This window comes from Balaenoptera borealis (genome assembly GCF_965194805.1).
Source record: "Balaenoptera borealis genome assembly, chromosome: 9".
Classification (NCBI taxonomy): Eukaryota; Metazoa; Chordata; class Mammalia; order Artiodactyla; family Balaenopteridae; genus Balaenoptera; species Balaenoptera borealis.
In genome coordinates, this window is record NC_138873.1 from 42,788,314 (window position 1) to 42,814,799 (window position 26,486).

At 34.7% G+C, this 26,486-nt stretch overlaps 1 protein-coding gene across 9 annotated transcripts in view; it reads left to right on the plus strand.

The window, feature by feature from the left end:
• CEP85L (centrosomal protein 85L) overlaps nt 1–26,486 on the plus strand; it is a 217,855-nt gene that overhangs the window by 176,412 nt on the left and 14,957 nt on the right. For 8 of the 9 annotated variants that reach the window (XM_082406137.1, XM_082406138.1, XM_082406139.1 and 5 more), the window contains 5 exons: nt 2,689–2,841; nt 5,043–5,197; nt 8,731–8,848; nt 9,398–9,448; nt 24,736–24,840. In XM_082406137.1, the coding sequence (XP_082262263.1) occupies nt 2,689–2,841; nt 5,043–5,197; nt 8,731–8,848; nt 9,398–9,448; nt 24,736–24,840 (582 nt within the window). Of the gene's footprint in view, nt 1–2,688; nt 2,842–5,042; nt 5,198–8,730; nt 8,849–9,397; nt 9,449–13,081; nt 18,622–24,735; nt 24,841–26,486 lie in introns of those variants that run through there. The other variant, XM_082406142.1, reaches the window with a different exon arrangement.

Consider the following 26,486-nt stretch of genomic DNA (forward strand, 5'->3'; position numbering starts at 1 on the left):
CCCCATTTTTTAAAAAATGAGGTTACTGAAATTTTGAGAAAAGTTAAGTAATTTGTCCAGTTGCATGTAGATAGAAGTTGTTGAAAAGCTGGAAGTAAAATTCAAGACAATTTAACTCTCCAGCTGATGCCTTGGTTCTAATAATAATTTATAAAAATTTAGTGGAAAACATTTTCTCCCTAATCTATTTTGTTCTAATAATTGTATTTAAAATGAAGAAAAATAAACCTGTTTGTAAACCTCTTCTAAAATGGGGAATTGCCTTCTAGGAATGATCTCAGTATTGCATAATACCTCCTTGAAAGAAAAACTTCACTTTTTATAACTAGAATAGGAAAGATTTATTAGTGATGCCTCATTTACCTGTAGGTAATTACTGGAGTTCAGAATTCAGTAACCTCTGTTAATCTGCTAATCTGCAACAACATAAAACTTGGAAGTTAAAAAAACAAAAAACAAAAAATAAAGAGCTTCTCATCAGTGAACAGAGCTGGAAAAAAACCCAAAAAAAACCAAGATCCAGTAATAATGTGTGATCAGCTTGTGGCCACAAATAACAGAGATGGTATCCAATAGGAGAGTGTTGGCCGAGATTTGTGATCAAGAGCAGCAAGCTTGACATGATAGCAAAGAAGAGAATTGACCAAAGAAAAAGAAGAAACCTAGGACACCTTTGCATAGAAGAAGACAGCATGACTAACTTATTCTAGTGGTTGCTTTTTGAGGACACAGTTATGTCACTTAAACAATTATGTCACATTTAAGACACAAACAATTCAGTGTAAATTACGGAGCATGTAGTAAAAATAGGCTGGTTAGTTATGTTTACTTCTGTAATTTACAGGGTCATGTGCTAAGGCAAGAGCAGGATTATATGGTCTTTCAGGTCACGACCAGGGCCAACAGTCTGTGAGTTCTGATAGATCAAAAGTTAAATTGTCACACCAGCACACTTGATTTTAGTCCTAAGAAAGCACCAATAAAAGGTTTTGTCTGTTGTACCATTGTTGCTCCTTACCCAAGGAACTAAGTGAATCCTAACGTTATTGACGTAATGAATAGATGAAATGCGATGTCATTTGTTTTTCCAATTGAAATTGGTTTTTTTTTTCTTTTTTTTTTTCAACGTCTTTATTGGAGTATAATTGCTTTACAATGGTGTGTTAGTTTCTGCTTTATAACAAAGTGAATCAGCTATACATATACATATATCCCCATATCCCCTTCCTCTTGAGCCTCCCTCCCACCCTCCTTATCCCACCCCTCTAGGTGGTCATAAAGCACGGAGCTGATCTCCCTGTGCTATGCGGCTGCTTTCCACTAGCTATCGGTTTTACATTTGGTAGTGTATATTTGTTTTGTGTTTTGTTTTTCCAATTGAAATTGTTTTAATAAAAATTGTTATACATTGGACCTGAAATAAGTTAGATAAGGCATGAAAGAAACTAGATTGTGGACAAGCATTAGCTTTAATAAAATTTGAAAGAGTAATCCATTATACTACTAATTACTCGTACTTATTTCCCTGGTGAATATGAGAAAAGGCTATAAAGATATTTTAGAACCCTGTAAGCTTCTGAAAGAATGTTAAATGTTTGGAAGACTGGTAAATTAAAGTAAATGTGAGTCTGGACTTTACTTTTTAGGCAACTATTTGTGTATACATTGTTTTTAATTGATCTTATGAAAGAGCTTTAGAGATAGTATATCTACAAAATTTAAAGATCGTATGTTTCAAGTAGAAAGGTGAAAAAAAAATAGTACATAAAAGTCTGAGGTTCAACCTACACAAATTGGGATTTACTAAAGATCATGAATTGTATATATTCCATAGTAGGTGTTCAATTAGCATATTTCATCAGTCCTAAGATGACATTAATGGTAAGGCACATCTTTATTTCATATAGTAAGAGAATATAATGCAAGTTCAGTTTGACACAATGCCTTAACAATAGTCTTGCTTAAGGTATGAATTAGTCTCACTAGTCCCATTATTTGTTCCTAAGTATTTGGTAATTTTGGTAAGTGCCCTGGCTTTGATTGCTTTGCTTTAGTACATGATAAGCGATTCCTTTGTAAGTCTGTAAGTTACAAAACAGCTTTAATTACTTATAGATATCTTCCTTTCTTAATTCACGTAAAACATTGCGTATAACTTTGCAATAAATAAGAAATTAGAGTCATCCTTCCAGAGATGAATACTTGCTTCACTGATTTCTCAGTTGTTCCCTGAAACTGTCTTTCTGGGTACCCAATAACATTTTTCAATGCCAAATTATAATGTAACATTTCAAAGGTATTTAAAATATGATTTAAACTCAACACGCTTTCAACATGTACATAATACTGTTGAAATGACAAAGATATGAATAACCTTGACCAAATTTGCACATGTGCAGGCAATAAAAACTACATCATTACTGCTGCCTGGCTGACTGCAGTTTATAGGATATCATCAACTGTAAAATCAAATAAAAATTTCAAAACTCTTGATTTCAGTGATACAAGAATTTGAAAAAATGTGAATCTTAGAATCTATGAAATAAGATAAATCATACTTAAGTTGGAAGTGGTGTTAACTATATCTAGAACTGTTGGTGAATTCAGTGATGCCTAAGATTAGAATGTTGGTTTTGATCTTACTGTTTTTTGACAAAACCACTGAAGATTCATAATCTTTTTCTTTAGCTTAAAACCAGAGATAGATACATCAGTAGCCTGAAAAAGAAATGCCAGAAGGAATCTGAACAGAATAAAGAAAAGCAGAGAAGAATTGAGACCTTAGAAAAGTATCTGGCTGATCTTCCAACTCTTGATGATGTACAGAGTCAGAGTCTACAGGTAACATGAAATAAAATGCTGATCTTTAAATGAGAGGGAAACATATTCTTTTTTAAGTTGACTCTTTAGACATTTCATTTTTATAATTTTTCATTCATTTTGTAAATTTTTATAATTTAAAATTTTAGTTGTATATTTGGCTAATTGTAAGTTAAATCTGTGTGCTTAATTGTTGTTTTTAGAATTAACTTTAATTAGAAACTTTGTTCATCTGAGCATGAATAGATCTTTCTTGTTCTTAATTAATATGCGGTTTCCTTCCTAATGAATCTGTCTTAACTCTCTCACTTACTGTTCTACTCTAAAAGGTAGTTTCTAAACCAGTAACACCCCACCGCATGCACACACACTCATGCACCTCAGTTCCAACTTTTCCCAGTATTCTCTGGGATCCACCAAGGCTTAACAAGACCTTTTTTTGACCATCTTTCCAGATACTTGTTTTGCTTTCATCATTCTTCTTAATCTTTCTATAAATTATTTCTTATACTTTAATCTATGACCTCCATTCACTCCTCTAACTTCTCTTCTGACCATTTTCCTTTCTTACCAGTACCTCATCCAAAGTCTTTCTACTAACTCTGGTGAGGCCTATCCTCTTGAAGCCTTACTTGTAAATCCATTAAACCTACTCTTCAGTCTTTTCTCAAAATCTTACGAATCATGGGATTTTCAATCTTAGCACTCTTGACGTTTGAGGTGAGGTAATTTTTTGTTGTGGGATTCTGTCCTGTGCATTAGAGGATGCTTAGCAACATTTCTGGCCTCTACCTACTGGATGCCAGTAGTGCTGCTCCTTCCCTTCCCCCAAACCAAAAGTGTCAGCAGACGTTTCCAAATGTCTCCTGGGGTGAGTGGAGGGAGATGGCTCCCAGTTGAGAATCATTGATCTAATCCATGGAGTATCATTATTCTGTAGACTCTAGACCTATAATACAATCTCTGTTTACATTAATTTATAAATTGTAAAACTAACAGAGGGTGATGTCATGAAGGAACTGAAGAAGGACCCACAGGAGTTTGAGCAGGAACAGAGAGGACTATAGATTTTAAAACATGTGTTCATACCATAGTACACCCATTAGGATGGCTAATATCTAAAAAACAGAAAGTAACAAGCATTGGTGATGATGTGGAGAAATTATAATCCCTCAGGCACTGTTGGTGGGAATGTAATATGGTGTAGCCACTATTGAAAACCATATGACGGTTCCTCAAAACTATTGAAAACAGAATTACCATATGCTCCACCAATTCCACCTCTGGGTATATGCTAAAAATAATTGAAAGCAGAGTCTCAAACAGGTGTTTATTCACAATGCATGTTCATAACAGCATTATTTACAATAGCCAAACAGTACCTCAAGTGTCCATCAGTGGATGAATGGATGAACAAACCGTGATGTATACACACACAATATAGCCTTAAAAAGGAAGGACTTTCTGACGCATGCTACAACATGGGTGAACCTGTGGACGTTTTGCTAAGTGAAATAAGCCAATCACAAAGATAAATATTGGGATTGACATATGTATAAAATGGGTAACTAATAAGAACCTGCTGTATAAAAAAATAAATAAAATTAAATTTTAAAAAAATGGTTACAGTAATTATTCTAGGAATTGAAAAGGAGACAACATTTAATTTAAAAAAAAGAAAAAAACAAAGATAAATAGATTAAAGATAAAGAAAAATAGGTATGAGATACCTAAAGTAGTCAAATTCATAGAGAGAGAGTCAAAGGGTGATTGCCAGGGGTTGAGGGGAGAGGTAGATGGACAGAGAGGTAGATGGGTAGAGAGTTTGTTTTGAAAGATGAGAAGAGTTCTGGTGATTAGTTTACAACAATGTGAATGTACTTAACTCTACTGAACTGTACACTTAAAAATGGTTAGGGTGGTGAATTTGACGTTAGGTATATTTTGCCACAATTAAAATTTTAAAAATACCCCCAAATTGAGATCATTCACTTTTCTCTGTCTTCTAGAAATTTCTGACCCTATTCTCCTCTTCTCAGTAATCTCATTCTCTCAGCTCCCTTTACACAAAGGAAGAGATAAAGTGTTAAGTGCTATCCATGAAATGAAGATAGTGTAATTTTAACCATAAGTCTATTAATTCTTGAGAACCCAGTATCAATTTCTAGTAGGAACATATTTAATATTCTTTGTGTCATGAACTTTAAAAAATTTCTCTTTAGCTGCAAGTTCTAGAAGAAAAAAACAAGAATTTGCAAGAGACTTTGGTAGAAATGGAAAAAAGGCTTGAAGAGTTCAAAAAACAGTGTCAAGAAAATGAGGCACAGCTAATATGCCAGAAAAAGAAAGAAAAGGAGTTGGTAACTACAGTTCAGAGGTAAGAAAACTCTCAGTAATTCTTTTATGTTATTTTTAAGTTATTCCTTATTTGTCATAAAGCATTTCACTTAAAATATGTTAATTTATAATTCGTACTCCATGATTTCTCTTAAAGATGTATTATTGAGAACCAGAAGTATTGTCATCAAAACAGGTTGTCTCAGTTGTGATTTAACAATTCGATGCAACATACTGACATCTTGGTTTTAGATAAAGAGTAGGTTTTAGATGAGAATCTTTTTTTAAAAAAAAAACATCAATTGAAAACTGGAAGCATTAACACAAACTGTTTATCTAATGGCTTTGTCAAAGAGTAAGTAAAAATTCTAAGTAACAAAAAGAGGGGCAGCCGGACTGCACTCCTTAATGGGACATGTCAAAGTGAAGTAATTGGCTCCCATTTCACCTGACTGCAGAGTAACAGATGCAGCTGTTTGCCATGCACCTTCCGAGTTTACTCACATATCTCTTGCCTCACAGGTCTCTCTGAATTTAATACAGTTAGATCTGCAGTGAATATTATTTGTTAGTATATTTTGTTAATGTATTTAAGCTGGAAAATTAATGTTGGATTCATGAAAAACCTAGAAAACTATGCTATATAGGCATCTACATGTACACTGTTTTGTAGAACTTAAAAAACCTTAATAAATTATCAACTATAAGTAGATAACACTATCCTGAAGAAGAAGACAACAAAGCAGCAAAAAACTAAATTTAATAAAGGCACTCGTTATGCTTCTATCAATTATATATAACTCAATGTAACTCACTTTTTTAGTCAAAATCCTTCTGATAATTCCATGTTAATATTGCTTTACTACTATTTTCAAAGTCTTAAATATGCCTGGTCTACTTTTTTTTCCTTAGATTTCAGTGCAGAAAACCTCTGATTTCTGGGACAATTCAGTCTTCTGTGTTTCTAATCTCAGCTCCAAAAAAAACTCTACCTTTATTTTTCTCCTGTTCTCTGCTTTCTTGATCTTTAATTTCTTTTTATTACTCCACATCTTATATCCTATTCTCTAGTCTCAAAACAGCTTCCTGACCTCCATTAATTCAACCATATATCTTTTTCTTTAATCTTATGACAAAATGAAAAGAGGTAATGCGTTTGTTCTGTTTTATAGGGCATTACAATCATAAACTCAAGCTGTGTTTTATGAGTAGAACTAGGAACACCTGAAAATAATTTGTTTTGTTCCATTGTGTGCTTTTACATATTTAATATAATTTTATACCTTCTCTTTTATTTTGATTTTCTCTTTTATTAGGTTTTTGGAGAGCATTGAGCCTAGTATTCGTGATTTGGAAAGATTTAGTATAGTGCATTTGAGAATCCATTTTCCATATGCTAAACTTTATCTTGATACTCTCTGAGATGACATCATCCCAAGAAATTTCTCTTGATTTCTAATAGATATAAAGGACCGAAGAAGGCCTTCTAAAATTCTTCAGTACTTGTATGGCTATAGTGTCAGTTGACTTGGGGGTAGGAGTGTTATTTCAGTTTCCTCAGCTATATGATGTAGTATTCCTTAAGTTCCAGAAGAACTTAAGATGTATTATGTGACTATAAATTGTATCATTACATTGATCTGTTTTTATATAATATTTCAAGTTTCCTGCTTTGTGAATACATAAGAACTTTGGGGATTTAAAAATGAGATAAGAAAACTTTTCCATTTAGAAATGAAAATCTAAGTAAAATATGTGGACGGGATTCCTAGTAATGCAATAGTTGGTACCTTTGCCGTTAAAGAGATTTATTACTTTTCTAAGTGAGCATGCTTCATAACGTAAACAAAATGAGAATATATACATGAAAGAATACTTGATATTTTTACATGACAGAGTATATTTTTCCCTCCACATCACTGGCTCTTTTGTTTTCTTTTTAATATGAGAGACCTTAATAGTTTTAATGTAACATTTTTCTTGAAATGTTATAAATACATAGAAGTAGTGTCTTCACACTGAATTGAGACAAAAACTTTTTCTGAGATAGAAATAATATATTTTTTTACTTTTAGACTGAAAAAGCAAATACTTTTATGACAAGTAACAATATATTACAAATCAGTACAGTACATTCATAATATGTAAAAACTTCTCTGGTGCCATTATTTATGAACACATCTGAAGCCCTTATTGTACTATTTAGGACTGTCAATTCTTTGTCCACAGACTAGATATGGCAGTTTTTCTTTTTGGGCGGTGGGCGGGGAGAGAGAAAACACGATAGCCATAATGCTTGAAAGTAGAAAAGTAATGAAAATATCAAAATCCACATTATAACAAGTCTGTGTCTTTTAGTAGGCTGTAACTCTTGAGTATGATTACAGGCTAAAGTAGACCTATTCCTAGGTGTCTTTGCTGTTATGTTTTGGTTTTGGTCGTTGTTTTTAATAGCATAGTTTCTTTTAACCCAAACAATACTGTTCTTCCTTTCTCAAAGCTAACATCCACCCCCGCTCCCCGTCTTTTATTCTTAATATACCAGAGGGGCTTCCTTTTGTTGTTTCCTCTTCTAAAATGCAACTCTCTGCCAAGCATAGCATAAGAAACTGTTAGGTCAGGGAATAAATATATTAGATTGTTGCTTTTCAAAGAGGAGGCCCCCACTCAGCATCCAGTGCAAACTCTGGTCACCACAACACCAATCACACCCGTTAGGCCAGCACACACTGAGGAAAGACGTGGCAGGCATCCATACTAAAAACAGCCCTCGCATCAAAAATGTTAGACTCACGCAGGCTACACAGGGATGCTCCCACAAAAACAGCCCTTCAAGACCACTAGGTAACTGTTTCTTCTAAACTCATACAGTCAGAGAAATACAAGTAAAATGAAGAAGCAGAGGAACCACTCCTAATGAAAGGATCAAGAGAATTCCCTGAAAGAATAAACAATGAAACTGACCTCTCGTCTACTAGATCCCAAGTTCAAAAAGGAGGTAGTAAAAATGGTGAAGGAAATAAGAAAGGTTATTGATAGAAATGCAGATTACTGTAAAAAGGAACTAGATTGTTCCTAGATTAATGAAGGAGAAATGTTCCTAGATTAATGAAGGAGAAATGTAATTCTGCTGATTTAGTCAACAACTATCTTTACAAACTTTTGCTGAACTAAAAATGAAGGGCAAAAGACGTGTATCCATATTCTTAGGCTCCCTACCATAATCATCTTAATCAAGGAACTCTCCTTTTGGGGGAGAGGGAAAGAACACGGCTTAGATTGCAGAGCTCAGATTAGGGTCATGAAGGACTTCACCAGGGCCTAAGGTTGTCACATACTAAGCAACTCTTGACTCTGGTCTCGTATTTGCTATTTCTGAAAAGATAATCTGCCTGTGTTATATTTCTTACTTGTATGAAATATAGGTACTCAAACTTAGTCATCTGTTGTCTGTAGGTCTTGATTATTGCTTGCTTAAAAAATATTATAGATCCTAAGAAGAGACTTCATTCATCTACCAAAATCAGCACAGAGAGCTTATTTTCTTCATATAATTATGTCTTTCTAAAACAGTTTGCAGCAAAAAGTAGAAAGATGCCTTGAAGATGGAATTCGCCTTCCCATGTTAGATGCAAAACAGCTTCAGAATGAAAATGATAACCTGAGAGAACAAAATGAGAATGCTAGTAAGGTCAGTATATATCTTTTAATAATGAACTTCGATAGTGAAATCTATACTATATGGATACATGCATAGATATATAATTTATCTAGTTTATTTGATTTATATTTTTGCTAATATTTAATAGCTTATGGAATTTTTAGTTTGAATGTTTTTATTAGGAAAGAAAATAGCAATTTAAGTAACTTTAATTTAAATTTAAATAAAAGCCAAACTAAAGAAGTTATATTATTTCTTAGCAAAAACAAAAGGATATCTTTTTCCTTCCTAAATTATTCAAAATCTGTCTCAAACTTATTTTTATAAATTGTAAAGATTAAAGTTTTATCAAGAGCTAGAGTAAGATGTTTGCAGTTTTACATATGTGTGATCCAAATCATACGGCTATTTAAAGGATACTTTGTATGAATACTTTTGTTAAAAAAAAAAAGCACACTTTGATTTAAAAAAAATAAATTCATAATTCCCTGTGCTTTTGTTTTCTTGAAATTTGGTACTTCCAAAAAAGCAATGGAAAAAAACAATTTGATTTAGACTGACATATTTCCTATGTTGTAGATAATAGACAGCCAACAAGATGAGATTGACAAAATGATTCTAGAAATTCAGGTAAGGAATATTTTGTGCTTATTTTAATTTAGCTGTATGCTGATTTACTCTTAGTAATTACATATCTAAAAAATATCAAAGCATATATGTTTTTGTATGAACATATTAATAACACTTGAGGTGACATTGCAAATTCTTTAATATTAATCTTTCAGTTCTTTAGAATGAAAATGATACTTGGTAAATCAGTTCTTCAAAAACTGAGAAAATTATTCTTCTCTATTCCTTACCTCTCCTCTTTTCAATTGGGTGCAGTCTACCTCTACTACTGAGAACACATTTGGTTAAGGTCATCAATGATCTAAAATTAAAGACAATAGACTGTTTTTAGTCCATTGTAACTCGGCAAGAGCACTCCCTCCTAATAATTCTATATATTATTTTTCTGTATTATCAAAGTATAACACTTCGCATATTTGTGTCTGTATCTAGAGCTTAGGGTATGTGACCCAAAATATAAACCAAAATGTGTAGATTAAGTGGATTTTCATTCTTTTATTGATTTGCCAGATATTTACCGAACCCCTACATATATGCCAGGCACTGTTCTTAGCACTGGAGATTCATCAGTGAACAAAGCAAGTCCCTGGCCATTGTAGTGGGGTGAAATGGAGAAAATGGAAATATAATGTCAAGTAGGGATATGTACTATTATTTAAAAAAAAAAAAAGGAGGATAGAGGGCAATGACAGATCATGCTGCATTATATGCAGTGGTCATGAAGTTTTCCCTGAAGAAGTAATATTTGAACATAGTTCTGAATGAAGATAAGCAGGGGAAGAACATTCTAGGCAAAGAGAGCAACCAGTGCCCTGAATGTGCCTGGTGTGCTCTAAGACTAGCAAGAAGGCTGCTAGTCTGGAGTACAGTGATTGTGAGATATAGTGAGAGGTGACTGATGGTAGAAAGTAGCCTGGGGCCAGATCACATAGAGGTATATGTCTTTGTATTTTATTCTTTGTGTGATAGAAAACCATTGGACAAATTTTGCTGAATAAATTATTTTTATATCTCCTAATTTGAGTATTCTCAAAACTGGAAGTAAAAAAGAAAAACGTAATGGTTTGAGTGTCAGAATTTATGGACAGTCTGCTTTGTCTTTTGGCCATATTAAGTGATCTATCAATTTAATCAAACACTAGTCCAATTCAACAAGTGTGTGCGCTTATTGGATTGATTCACAGAGGTTATACTCTTTAGTGTGTATTCCTTCAGTTGTTCTGCAAGCCATTCGAATTACGAGATGGTTAGATTCCCTCAGCCATTATTATCTGACTTCTTATCATAGACCACAAAGAAAGGAATTTCTATTTCATTTGGTAACAATATCCAGGAGGTAAATCTAGTAAAAGTTATCTTGATCCAAATTAAGGACAGTCAACTTTGCCCTTTGGCATTGAGATTTTGGTGGATAAAACATGTAGGATTTATTGTTTTTAATTTGTTTATTTGTAGGATTTATTGCATACTCTCTCTGACATTATAGATGTTTAAGGTATATTTGTATTAATTGAAATGTGCATTTTCCCCATTTGTGGAAGCATCGTAATGCAATTTACTCTTACACATTAACCAAGTCTTTAGTCAGTCACATTTAGATATGACTATATATAAATGAATATGTAGAAGAATATATAATTATGTGCCATTCCATTCTTTTTTATTTTTCCATTCCATTCTTTGATCTTAAAATGCTTGAGTTAACATTCTTTTATTTCTTCAAATTAATTACAGAATGGAAGTCAAATTAATGAGGTACATTTATTTCCAAATATTTGGGCCCAGACAGTATACTCATTAATTCTATTGTCTTACCTTTGGAAGCAAAGCCTATCTTGTTTTGTTTTGTTTTGTTTTTTGTTCTTAGCCATTGTGACCATCTAGGTTTACAGGTCTAGGATATAGTTTGCTCACAGAGAGAGAGAGCAAATGTTGATAACTGGCCAACTACGCTCCATGTATTTACCAAGATATTATTTGAAAATATCTTGAAAATTACAGATTGAGACAAATATGCCTCAGATAATGAGAAAATTTTTGGCTTAACATTACTTGTTTAAACTTGTTATTTTGGGGCCCTCACAGTTGAGAAAGCTAGGTTTTTTGTTTTCATTTGTTATTTGGTGGTTTGTGATGGATATAAAAAGTGCGTAATCTGTAAAAACCTGAAATTTTCTGAATATTGCCTCTTCTGAAAAAATGAATACTAATTATTTACCTAGCATTGGAAACTGCAGAATCCTAAAGAGAACACTCTGGGTTGAAAAAGTATTCTTGTTGCTTTATACTATAGTCAATGGGCATGTCATCAAGTTGAACCACATAATAGAGCAATTCCTGTCAATTACTGATTATTTAAAGCTCCTAGCTTTTCCTTTTGCTTACATCAAGAATGGCCAACCTTAGTCCTATGTAGATGGTGATGTCCTTCCAACATGCTATAGCTCTGTTTTATATTACTTCAAATTCCTTGGCATAGCCAAAATAACACAAAATACTTTATAATTAAGAACAACAGAGAACTTCCCAACCATTTTTAACATGAATTATGCATTTTAGCTATTAGTATAGTATTAAATTTATTATAAAATGTCACTGCCATTATAGTTTGCGTGTTTTGTTCCTCCATAGTGCTGGGAAGTTGTTCCATTTTCGGGTGTTTAGTAGACAAAGCCAGCTTAGTATTATTCGAGTTTCATGTTTCACTGCTTCTTTATGTCCCTGCAAACTGTTGAGAAGATCAAATTTGTTAGAAGTTCATTTGGCTGATTTGGAGTACTGCATTGCCTTGGGTATATGCAGGTTATTCTTATAGCTTAAATTTTATGACACAAGTGAAAAATAAAATCTCTTGCCATGTTTATTATATCCAGTTTATAGGAGGTAAAAATAAGGTATTGTTATAGAGTGAAAATGCTATATTTAAAATACAACTATTGAACTTCCCTGGTGGCTCAGTGGTTAAGAATCCGCCTGCCAATGCAGGGGACACAGGTTCGAGCCCTGGTCCAGGAAGATCCACATGCCGCGGAGCAACTAAGCCCGTGTACCACAGCTACTGAGCCTGTGAGCTAAAGCCCGCGAGCCACAGCTACTGAAGCCTGCACACCTAGAGGCTGTGCTCCGCAACAAGAGAAGCCACTGCAGTGAGAAGCCCGTGCACCACAACAAAGAGTAGCCCCAACTCGCTGCAACTAGAGAAAGCCCGCACGCAACAACGAAGACCCAATGAAGCCAAAAATAAATAAAATAAATAAATTTAAAAAAAGAAAATAAAATACATGTAGTTTACTACCTTGCACCAGAACTCAAATAAATACTTACCTGGTTTAGGTCAGTGGCAAGTTTATTGATTCACAACTTTGGAGGTTTGGGGAGAAATCAGTCTTCTACTAGTTATTTTGTATTTGTTGTTGAATATAGAAGAAGTTTTACTTCACGTAACAGTATATGCTGATTTTGAAATTGAGTTCAGTGTTATAAAAACACAGATTTATCTACTATTTTGTTCAACCATCGAGATGATATTGTTAACTGGCATGAATACCTTGATTAGTAATTGATCCTTTAGAAATATTGCCTTTCCTTACATCCATGAAACCAGTGTGGCTAAACTGACTTCTCCTCTTACAGGTTTTTCTTCTGTCAATATATATACTATAAAAAGACATTTTGCAGTAGAATGTTTCCCATCATTTCCATAAACATGGCTGCAGTCAGAATGTGAATGAGTTCTTCACTGGGCATTATTACCTTCCTTCCTATTTATCCCTCAAAAGGACATTTCACCCATATAACCTTGTTTCCAGTGAGCTGCTATCTTTGTATGTTATCATTGTAATCTTTTGGCAGAGGAGATACAAAGTAAAAAAGTTTGTTATGTTTACTTGTTTTCTCTAACATGTTAAAAAGTTTTCTCATTAAAAGAACTTATGCATTTAAATGGCCTTTCTGAATTGACAGCTATCAATGAATGATTATAATATTACAAAGTAAGAATGACACTTTTAAAAGTCTTTAAGACTGTTCACTTTTAATGGCATGGTTGGGACCACCAATCTCAAAACTGTGACAGTCTGTCCTATTTATAACACTTCAAGAGAAGATGTTTCCACAGCCTCAGAAGATTTTATTCCAATTTTTAGCAATCTCTCTTATTAAGGCTTTCATCAAACAGGTTTTTTCAGTAGATATGGTGAGAAAATGGATCATAATCCAATACAATGTCATATAGGCAGAATATAATTTTTCTTTAACCTAAATAAATATTGATTTAATAATGTTTTTCATTATTACCGTATGATTTTATCTCCTATTTTTTATGTTATCCTAGTTTTGTAATGTGTCCTGACATGAAGTTCTTTCTTCCCAAAGTTTTTTAATTTCTAAAAATTTTACCTATGTGTAAATGCTTTATATAATGCATGAAAAACTGTAAATATTCTCATCAGAAATCAACACTAATTTTTGAAAATCCTAACAGCCAAAAATATGTATTCTATCAAAGGAAAAGTAGATTTTTAAAAAATAAGCTTTCTCTCTAGTCTTTGTACTTAGAAAGAGAAAAAATCTTTAGTGTATAGGCCTTTTGTGTGCACAGTACAGTTGTTAATTAAAATCTTAGAATAAGATATGTAAAAGGTGGATTTAACTTTTGAAAAGTCAGTTCTTTGTGTCTGAGGTGGGAAGTTGCAGGAAGGGAGTCAGCTCACTTGAATCATGAAAGAGTATTCTTGAGCCTGTGCTATGAGTGGTCACCAAACCTATATGGATATTCAAAGTACTTGGGATGCTTTTTAAAATACAGATTTCTGGGCCCCATTGTGACTCTGATGAGTCAGTATCTCTGGGGTGAAGCTTGAAATAATGTATTATTAACAAGTTCTCTAGGCAGTGCTTCCTTACAGCCTAGTAGTAGTCCTAGTCCCAGAGCCTGTAGGAAGTATTGTACAATCCTCAGCTTGCTCATGGGACCACAAGTGGGACTTGACTGGGAAGACTGAGATTTAAGTTAAAAAAAAAAGGGTTTAATTCTGAGACACTAACCTTAGGTGTGTAATGGCACGTTTAAACTCTTTTGGTAGCTCTTGCTTTATAAGCCTGAGAAAATCAGGACCTGGAAGAAAAGGAACCCAGGCAAGTGGTGTTTTTTTTTATATTGTGCTGATTTTTTAATAACAGTTTTATCGATATATAGTTCACACACCCTATAGTTCACCCATTTAAAGTATACAATTCAGAGGGACTTCCCTGGTGGTCCAGTGGTTAAGACTCCGTGCTTCCAACGCAGGGGGCGCAGGTTTGATCCCTGGTCGGGGAGCTAAGATCCCGCAAGCCAAGTGGCCAAAAATAAATATACAATTCAGTAATTTTTAGTATACTCACAGATATATGGAACCAAGACCACAGTCAATTTTAGAACATTTTTGTCCCCTCCAAAAGTAACACCTTTAGCTGTCACTCCCTTAAAGCCCATGCCCTCCTCAGCATAAGCAATCACTAATCTACTTCCTGTATTTATAGATTTGCCTGCTCTTAGACATTTTATATAAATGTAATATGTGGTCTTTTGTGACTCTTTCTCTGACCACACCAGTTGTTGAGCTCCATTAATTGCCAGCTCAACACTCTGCTGTTTTCAGCAATGCCCTGTGGCATAAATTGCTTCACAGACTGATCCATTCTGGCTCCTTTGAAGGACTAGCTTCCTGGGTTAATGTTTGAGATTTTTACTGTTCCCAGGAGTGTCCTTCCCAGCTGTCTCTGTTACTGTTTCTCTCTTGCAAGCTAGCCAGCCTGCAGTAGAGCCTGTTGCTCCAATGAATCTAACACTGTCCTCCCAACTGCCTTTACCACAATCTCCCACTGTTTTGAGAGTGCCCTTAGGACTGAACTTCATACTCTGTTGCAAAAGAATTCAGTTCCTTTAGGGAGACCTTCAGCGGTCTCTGTTGTGTGGCCTGTTTCTCCCCAGGCAGAATCTCTGAGCCTAGTCATTGTGGGTGGGAACAGTGTCAAGATTCTGAGTGACTCTAGCTGAGCGCTAGTGGAGGGAGGGTGGGCAGCAGCTCTAGGTCTCTCGGCTTGCCTCTTTCAGTGGGTACTCCTGCCCCGGAAGCCAACGCAAGGGCGGTCAGGGCCCCAGTATTCTCGTGGCTACACCCCAGGTAAAGCCTTCCTCCCTTGAGGCGGCCTGGGCGGAAGAACGGAGCCCCCACCTTTTGGCTGCACTTGCCTGGAACTTAGCTTCAGCTACAGATGAGAAGTGCTGGTGCCCTGCCCTTCCTAGGAAGACAGCAGTGCAACTAGGAGTGGGGTGGGGGGGGAGGGCGCCCTCTCTGTTCTTGACTGTTCCAGTCTGGAGTTTCCATCTTGCTTAGCTGTGAGAGGGTAGGAATCAAGTGGATTTTGTTTCAGATACCACAGACTTCAGCTCTTCTGAGTTTTAGTAGCTTTTCTTGAATATGTTTCTTCATTTGCTTGTATGAACCATTTCCAGAAGCTTTAAATGTGTTATTTTATGGTTTTACACCAGTTTCCTTGGGGAGCAGGTCTGAGGAGCTCCTCATGCCATCGTGCTGAAAGCAGAGCCCTCAGGCAGATTGTTTTTAAAATTATATCAGGTAGCAAGATGATAGTTAAGAAAGGAATCTGAGCTGTACACTATCTTCAATTATTATTAAACAAACCTAAAAAATTGCAATGTTTATGGTGCTTGCATATTCCTTAGTTTTACAAATATTTTGAAAATTCTCTTTTATCAGTATGGAAGAATGAGGAAAAGGGGTTTAATCTTTGTCCACACTTAAGCCAAAGTGAGAAATAGAACCTCTGTTGCCAAATGCAGAGGTGTCAGTGATGATGCTAGTGATGATATTACATGGTACAGGAGCGGTTCTTTCTGGTTTATGTTTATTATCTCTAAGCCTCAACAGTAATCTTAAAAGGTAAGAAAGAGCATATTTTTATACATGAAGTTGCTGAGATTTTAAAAGGTGTGCCCAAGGTCTCAGCTGAGATTCTAATTCATGTCTGTCTGACCTCAGAGTTTGTGCCTTGGGCATTAATCCTGGATGTCTCAAAGTGAAAAGTCCCAAGAAAAAGAAAAAAAAATGTTAGTCTGATTTCTTCCTTGTGTAAGCCTTAGGGGAGAGAATTGTTTTAAGGGTCTTTTCCTGGAATGAAAGATATTTAAACTGGAGCATACTGGGAAACTAGTCTTCTGCGGAAAGCACCTTATGCTCAGTTACCTTGAAGTACAATTTGGAAATTTTGTCTCCAAAGTGAAATTTTTTAGTACATTACACTCTACAGTGTGGTGGCATTATTTGCTCCTTGAGATAAATAAAGTGCCTTTTTTTTCTGATACATTTATTTCAAGAGCTTTATAATGGGTACACTAAGGTCTTTGAACATTCCTTATCCAGTTCAGCACTTAGCACAGTGCCTTGTGCATAAAAGAGGCTCAGTAACTGTTTTGAATGAGTAAACACAGCTTCTTACTTAAAGAAAACTAGGTGTTAAATAGTTACTTTTTCATATTTTGTCATTTATTCAGCAATTCAGCTCATTTAGTAATTGTTAACTGAGTTTCTACCATGGGCTAGGCACTCTTCTAGGGGATAACTAGTGAAAAAAGACAAAAAAACCTTTTTCCACAAGAAAATTCACCCATAGTGCTGAATTTGGAACGGGCTCTCTTTTATTGTTGTTTTGTTTTGTGGGGTTTTTTTTTTTGTTGTTGTTGTTTTTAAATTTGGGCCACACCATGCATCATGTGGGATCTTAGTTCCCCGACCAGAGATTGAACCTGCACTGGTCCACTGGTCCGCCAGGGAAGTCCCTGGAATGGGCTCTTTTTTTCCCCCAGCTTTATTGAAGTATAGTTGACAAATAAAATTGTAAGATATTTAACGTGTATATCATGGTGATTTTTTTTTTTTATCATGGTGATTTGAAATAAGAAATGGGCTTTTAAATATTAGCATAAGAAGAAAGGAATTAGTGTTAGTTGCATAAATATTTTGTACTAGGTAAAAGTAATTTAGGCTTTTTGATTGTAAGCAACAGATTCAATTCAATTTAGCCTAAGCAAAAATAGTAGAATATACTGTATTACAAGAATGCAGAGATATCTGTGGAATCCATAGGTAGGAATGAAGCCTGGCTTCAGGAAGGAAGAGGCTTTGTTGCTGCTCGCATTTCCGTCTGTTTCAGTCTCTTTTCTCTCTCTGCAGACTGACTTCCTTTCCTCCTTTAGCTCATATGGCAGAATATGGCTTTCCCACAGCCCTGAAGTTCTATAGTTCATTTCCCACCGCCTGCAGAGACTAACTCATAGACTCTGGGTCTCACTCCCTCAGGTTTGGTCAAGTGTTCATTCAGCCTGACCCAGTGAGCTATAACCCAAGAATGTGGAATCCCAGTACAAATATGACTTACTTATGTATGATTCATGGGATTTGTGAATAGGCAGGCATCCAAAGGTATTGTCTACATATATACCACATAATTTTCACAGTACTTTACAAGGTTGGAAAATCTTTCTGATGAATTTGGAGCCTAGAAAGGTTGAATAACTTACCCATGATTACACAACACGTAAGCTGTGCACCCAGAACCTAATTTTGTCTGACTCCAAAATCTTATCTTGTTACCATTAACTCTATACTTTCTTTCTTTCAAACTGCTATAACATTAGTTTCAGGTGTACAAAATAGTGATTTGATATTTTTATATGTTGTGAAATGATCACCACAGTAAGTCTAATAATTAACATCCATCACCACAGTTAAATTTTTTTTTCTTGTGATGAGAACATTTAAGATCTACTCTCAGCAACTCAAATGTACAATACAGTATTGTTAACTGTAGCCACCATGCTGTACATTACATCCTCAGGACTTATTTTAAAACTGAAAGTTTATACCTTTTGACCCCCTTTGCTCATTCCCTCCCCACTCCCACTCCCTCCCCTCTGGCAACCACACATCTGTTCTCTGTTATCTCTGAGTTTGGTTTTTTTTTTTTATGTATTTCACATATAAGTGAAATCATACAGTATGTCTTTCTCTGTCTGACTTATTTCACTTAGCAGTATGTGCACAAGCTCCATCCATGTTGTTGCAAGTGGCAAGATTTCATTCTTTTTATGGCTGAATAATATTCCATTTGTGTGTGTGTGTGTGTGTATTATATAAAATCACATTTTCCTCATCCATTCATCCATTGAGGGACACTTAGGTTGCTTCCATGTCTTGGCCATTATAGATAATGCTGCAGTGAACAGTGGGGTGCACATATCTTTTCAAGTTAGTGTTTTCATTTCTGTTGGATAAATTCCCAGAACTGGAATTGCTGGATCACATGGCAGCTCTATTTTTAGTTTCCTGAGGAACCTCCATGCTGCTCTCCGTAGTGGCTGCACCAATTTACATTTCCACCAACAGTGCACAAGGGTTCCCTTTTTCTCTGCATCCTAGCTAACACTTATCTCTTTTTGATAATAACCACCCTGACAGGTGTGAGGTGATCTCATTGTGGTTTTGATGTACATTTCCCTGATGATTAGTGAAGTTGAGCAACTTTTCATGTGCCTGTTGGCCATTTGAATATCTTCTTTGGAAAAATGTCTATTTAAGCTTTTACCCATTTTAAATTAGATTTTTTTTTTTAAGCTCTTGAGTTGTATAAATTCTTTACATATTTTGGATATTAACCCCTTATCAGATACATTATTTGCAAATATTTTCTACGATTCTGTAGGTTGCCTTTTCATTTTGTTGGTGGTTTCCTTTGCTGTGCAGAAGCTTTTTCGTTTGATATAGCACCCTCCCCTTTATATATTTTTGATGTCACAATTTATCTTGTCTATCCATTAACAAATTATTGTAGTTATAGTTATTTCTACTACTTTTGCCTTTTAACCTTCATAGTAGCTTTATAAGTGATTAACCTACCACCTTTACAACATTAGATTATTCTAAATTTTACAATATATTTACCTTTACTAGTGAGATTTATACTTATCCTGTTACTAATTAGTACCCTTTTGTTTCAGCTTAAAGAGTCCCTTTAACATTTCTTGTGAGGCCAGTCTAGTGGTGATGAACTCCTTCAGCTGTTGCTTGTCTGGAAAACTCTTTATTTCTCCTTCAATACTGAAGGACAACTTTCCAAGTGGAATGTTATTGGTTGGCAGTTCTTTCCCTCCCCTCCACCCCAGCACTTTGAATATATAGTGCCACGTTCTTCTGGCCTGCAAAGTTTCTGCTGAAAAAATCTTCTGATAGCATCATGGGCTTTCCCGTGCATGTAGTAAGTTGTTTTTCTCTTGCTGCTTGTAAGATTCTCTCCTCTTTAACTTTTGACAGTTTCATTATAATGTGCCTTGCAGTGAGTCTCTTTGGATTCATCTTCTTAGGAACTCTTAGTTTCCTGGATCTGGATGTCTGTTTCCTTCCCCAGGTTATGGAAATTTTCAGCCATTACTTCACTTAAGTTTTCTGTCCCTTTCTCTCTCTCACTCCTCCTTCTGGAACCCCTATAATGTGAATGTTGGTCTGCCTAATGTTGTCCCATAAGTCCCTCAGACTATCTTCATTCTTTTTTTCTTTTTACTGCTCTGATTGGCTGAGTTTCACTGCCCTGTCTTCAGATGTACTGATCCTTTGTTCTGCCTCATCTAGTCTGCTATTAAACACCCCCTATTGTATTTTTCAGTTCAGTTATTGTATTCTTCAGCTCTGTGACTTCCATTTGGTACTATCTTATACTTTTTCTGTCTGTGTTGAAATTGTCACTTTGTTCTTGCTTTGTTCGCCTTACCTTGGTGAGCATCTTTATGACCATTATTTTGAAGTGTTTATCAGGTAAACCACTTTTCTGTTTTATTAAGGTCTTTTTCTGTGGTTTTATCTTATTCTTAAATTTGGAACATATTCATTTTCCTTGACTCTCTGTGTTGGTTTCTATGTATTAGATAGAACAGCTGTCTCGCCCAGTCTTGAACGAATGGATGGCCTCGTGTAGGAGATGAACTTTTCTTAACTAGTTTTTAAAAAGGTGTTGAGAGAAAAATATTAAATTTTATTAAAAGAATATATTCTTCTTATTAATGATTTATAAATGCCATTATCTTGTTAAGTATGTATGCTCTTTATTAATTGCTATTTCTTATGACAGTAGCACTATTATCTTACCTTTTATGTATAGTTACAAATGCTATTGCAAAAATAGTGTGCTTGTATTAATAAAATCATAACAGTTACTATGAAGCCTTTCGAATGTTCTCAGCAATAAACTTAAAGTGACTGACTTATACCTTGTTTCTACATAATTGAAATATGTACAATAAAATGACAATCAAAAGAATTCAGAGGAACTTGCTTTTTAAGATTTTTTTGGTTGTTTTTGTTGTTTGATTTAACTAGACACAATCAATTTAAGGTCTGTAGCATAAATCCTATTGTAATGTATAGGCAGGTTAGTAGACTAGTATATAAAAATTGGACATATTACCTTATTAGAAACTTTTCCAGTTTATAATCTAGGGATAAGTTTAGTTTCATTTGTGATATTTATGTTAAGGTTTATTTTGAAGACATGTAAATTACTTTCAAAAATATTGTGTCATATTCCAGTGAGCAAGATTAAGAGGTACAAACTTGCAGTTACAAAATAAATGAGTCACAGGAGTGAAATGTACAGTGGGGGGAATATAGTCAATAATATTGTAATAACTTTGTATGGTGACAGATGGTAACTAGACTTACCATGGTGATCATTTTGTCATGTATAGAAATATCAGATCACTATGTCATGTACCTCAAATTAACATAGTGTAGGTCAGTTATACTGCTAAAATACACACACATGCACAGTGTCATATTTCAAAAAAGGAGTTTGTTTCTTTCCTAGGATTCTCTATTTATACTTCTCTTGGTAATCTTACCCAGTCTTACAGCTTTAAATATAATGTGTGTGCTCACTGCTCCCTAATTTTTATCTCCAGCTCAAAGTGCTCCCCTGATCTTACAATTTGTATATCCAATTGCCTTCTCAACGTCATCACTTGATGTATTAGACATAACATGTTCAAGACTGAATTTCTTATTCCCCTAAGCCAAAAAATAATAAACCTGCTACACCTTCCATATTTCCCATATCTATTAATGACAGATCTGCCCTTCTGTTTGCTCTGTCTGGAAACCTTAAGACTTATTCTTGACTTCTCTTCTGCCTAACATTTTGTGAGCAAATCCTGTTTTCTTCAAAATATATCTAGCATCTGGCACCTTCTCCTGACCTCCACTGTTGTGCCACCCTGGTTCAAGCCATCCTCATTCTTTATCTGGATTATTTCTTTCTGCTTCCACCCTTGCTTGCCCACAGTGTTTTCTCAGCAACCTGAGTGAGCTGTTAAACAAATATCAGATCACATCATATCTTCGTAGTACCCTTCAGAGGTTCCTCATTTTTTCCTGAGTAAAAAAATCAAAGTTCGTAACACTGGCTTAGAAGAGCTTATGCAGTCAATTCCCCACCTCACCTTCCTTCTCTGACTTGATCTCTTACTCTTTTCTGTCATCCTGGCTGTCTTGCTTTTTCTCAAACAGAAGAGACACCATCCGCCTCAGAGCCTTTGCACTGACTGAAACATACTCTCTAGATACCTATGGGACACAGTCTCTCACCTCCTTCAAGACTTTGCTCAGCTGTCACCTTTTTCCATGAGCCCTTATTCTACCCCATTTGAGATTTTAATCCCCCTGCCTCACCATGCCCGATTTATTCTCCAAAGCACGAGGCAAGTCCCAGTGTATGATGCTACGTAACTTACATATTTATTATGTTTATTTTCTTTGGTCTTTTCCCTCCTAGTACAAGTTCCACAAGGACCAAGTGTTTTGACTGTTGTGTTCATTGGTGTACCATCCAGTGAACAGATAGTGCTTGGCTGTAATTTCTGCTAAATGAATGATTGTAGGAAGGAATGTGTTTGTGGAACTCTTGTATGGCGTGCGGGGCAGGGTGGGGTTGGTTGCTTGCTGTGTTTCTATGGTAAAACTGCTAATGTCAGCGGCTTTCAAAACACCTCCTCCTAAACTGGGTTTGTGGAGTACATAGAACACGCTGAGTCAGGCACATTTGGCCTTCCTTCATCGGAGCTATTTGCATGTGCACCAAAAAATGGTTAGCGTTTCTGGATATTTACATCAAAATAAGAAATGAATTTAAAACCACTTTCAACTGCAAGAATGATTGTGATCAATACCTGTGGATTAGTAACTGAGACTTTAAAAAATCATTATTAAACAGGAAATTTAAAGAGAAATTGTAGACATTTAAAAATGAATTTGTTTTTAACTTCAGTAATCCCATTCTAAGCTTAGTAGAGATTCCCCTCACCTTGCTTTTTTCTTAAACTTTAAACATGTGCTTTTTCATACAATTTGGGATAGAGAAGTAATTAATCTTTTAGGTGAAATGTTATTGTCAGACAGCTATAGCACTCACACCTAGTATTATCCTATAAGTTGTATAGCATTTGGTCTTACTAGAATGTGTCTGTGAACTCTTTCTTCTATTAAAGGGCTTCTTGATTAGTGCCTTTGAACCTAACCAACATAACATGTTAAGCTTAATGTATTTCCCAAATTCAATTTTCCTTCTTATGACAAACAGCACTACTGCCAGACATTTCTGGTTTATTCTGATGGAGATTACCTTTTTCTTCACTGATTTAAATTTAGTCTTACACAGTAACGTATTAGTCAGATTTATTAGCTACTTATTAGTCACATTCAACATGATAAAAATAAAAACCACTATAATCTTCTAAAGAATTATATTACAGCATTGTGAAAATACCTCTCTTGGGTTCTGTTTTCACTGTTAAAATATGAGATTTAGAGTAGTTTATTTGTGGTGCCTTTCTTCTACAATTCTAATAAAATAAACAGTCACAAATCTTAAGAAAATTTAGGATGAATTCTGGATTCTAGCTGAATAATCTTGTCATGCCAGTAAGTATGAGTTTTTAGCTAGGTAAATAAATCCCAACATATCATTCAATCAAATGGGTTTTGATTCAGTTACAAAGGAATTTCAATATCCAAAAATATATATTTTCAGATAGCCCATGTGACTTTGTACTATGGAATTCATCTTTGTGGAATATAAAACAAGTTTTCCCTGGAAGAAAATGTACTTTTTATAGAGCTTGATTCATCTGTATCCAACTTTTGAGTAATTAAATATACTATTTTTACAGAGTTTAGCAGACAAATGAAATTAAAAAGCAACAAGGTTGAATACTGTTACTGAGAAAACTGTTTTATATTTAGAGTCTTATCTCAACCCATGGTGACAGCTATCCTCTCTTATTCCATCCAGAGATAATGTGAGGGAAGAAAAAAAAACCTTCACAGTAGATTGTGTGCTATTTAGGTCATCAGCATTCTCAGGTATTTTCAGAGTTGAGACTAAATATAGACCTGAAGCAAAAAATAATGAAATTTCTTCTTTAGTCATGTTTATTGATCTTGTGGTTTAAAAGGGGAAAAGTTGATAGAAAAAAAAATCAGTGATAAGTACAAGGTTTATGGCAAGTTCTTCTTTGGTGTGTAGCTGAAAATCAGATTTATAAGCTGAAATGACCCAAGCACTCTTAAAATATCCTATATTCTGCTTTGGTATACTCAAGATTATCTCACAATAGTATCATGTCTGAATAATTTATAATTTTATAATGGAGTTGAGAGATTAGTTTATCTAAGTCCCATAATAGACCTTTGCCCTGAATTGAACATCATATTCACAGCTTGGAATACTATACACTGAGAGAGGGTGTTTAGCTGTTTCAAATGATAGAAAACAGGGACAGTCTTATGATCTTATTATCTTGTACCTTATTAATCATAAGAAAAAGGGTTTTTTTAAAGTATAGATTTGTTAATACACTCCCAATATATAAACAAAAATCAATAAAATAAGAACTGTTTGTAATATAGTTGTTAAACAGCAACTTTAGATTTAACATGTTTTACCCAGATTAAAAACTTTCTTGGTAAAGATGATATTTCTCCTTCCTCCCTCCTCTCCTGCTTTGGAATTATCCACTCTAGAAGTAATATGGATTGATTAAGAAGTGAAGGCATCATCTTCCAAGGGGTTGGGGAGGTCAGAACATCTAAAGTATTCAGAGCCAGTATTCCTGGTTACCTACCTGATTGCATTTTGCTTTAAGCATTAACATGCTTTGCTTGCAATTCTCTTTATTCTAGTCTATGCAAGGGAAACTTTCTAAAGAAAAATTGACTACTCAGAAGATGATGGAAGAGCTGGAAAAGAAAGAAAGAAACCTTCAGAGATTAAGAACATTGCTTGATGTGAGTAAAAGAAATTCAGATAGCTTTCAAGGATGATTCAGTACCTATTTCAGTTAAAGCAAATGCCTATTTTGTACGTATTCATAAATCATTTTTTAATTGAAGACTTGATTTTGATGTGCCAGTTAATTAAATCCATTAGGTTTCTTACTAAAATTATCATCTAAAAGACAAACTTTTATTTTTCTAATGTCTTAGAAACAATTTCACAAACTTAACTATAGCAAAGTCAAATGGTATATAGAGATTAGATCCTAAAGTCATCAAATGATGCATAAGTTGAATATAAAATATAAACAAAATTACCCTTGAAAATCCTTAAGGAAGGTGCATTGTAGACACTTCATCACTGGAACTGGTCATACTTTCTTCATTTAATTATGAGATGAAATACTTGGCTTGCATTTAAGGACATGTTATACAAAAAAATGCTTATTTTAGTTTTTGAGTTGTCATCATGACATTTTCCTCTAAATACTTAGGAATGCATCTCCAAAACTTAGGGACAGTTTCCTATATAACCATTTCACCATTGTCACACCCAATAAGAATAATAATTTTCCTTGACGTTTGATAATACCTAGTCTTATGAAAATTTCCCCCCTTCTTCCCCAAATGTTTTTTTTTTTAACATCTTTATTGGAGTATAATTGCTTTACAATGGTGTGTTAGTTTCTGCTGTATAACAAAGTAAATCAGCTGTACGTATACATATGTCCCCATATCCCCTCCCTCTTGCTCCCCAAGTGTTTTTTATAGTGGCTGTTGAAACCAGCATTCAAACAAGGACCATGTGTTGTGTTTCATTTTGTCTTATAAAGCTAAAGTTTCTTTCTTCTCCCTGAAGAAACTGGGCATTTTGTCTTACAAACTTGTAAACTTGTCACACCTAGATTTGTGTGATTGCTTCCGCATGGTGTCATTTATCTTGTTCTCTACCCCCTGTATCTCTTGTAAGCTAGAAGTTAAAGCTAAAGATATTAGATTCAGTGCAAACATTTTTTGGCACAAATACTTTGTAGGTATTGTTCACATCATCAAATTATACGTGTTTGTTTATCCCACTGTAAGTGTCACAAATACCCATCTCACTGGGTTAAGGTGGTGACAAACTGATTCTTTCCATTGTAGCATTTTAGCCTCTGCAGTCAGCAGTTAATGGGGTTGTTGATACTTAGGCAAGTGTGTGAATGTGCAGTTTGCCAGCACCCTTTCCCTTGATGGTTTTAGCATACACCAGTGATCATTGTCTGAATCATTAGATGATTAAAACAACAGTAATTTTTTCTAATTATATCATTCCCTTTACATTTATTAGCTGGCATTCGTCTATAAAAAATTGTATTTTCCTCATCAACCCAGGCTATTTGGCTTTTCTGAAATACAGTTCCAACTGGAAAGCTAGTTAAACTTACCTTTAATTAGCAGTTTTCAGGATGAGGAGTAAATGGTGATAATTTGGGGAAGAGGTGAGTGTAGCTTTTTCTGAGCATAATAAATCATGAGTTTGTACTGATACTCCCAATTCAAATTTAACAATTCAGAGTTGTTTGGGGTTTTTTTTCCTTTGATTTTATATTTTTATTTCTTTTTCTCTTACACTGAAAAGTTTGGTTCCTGTCAACATTAACATAGTAACATATATA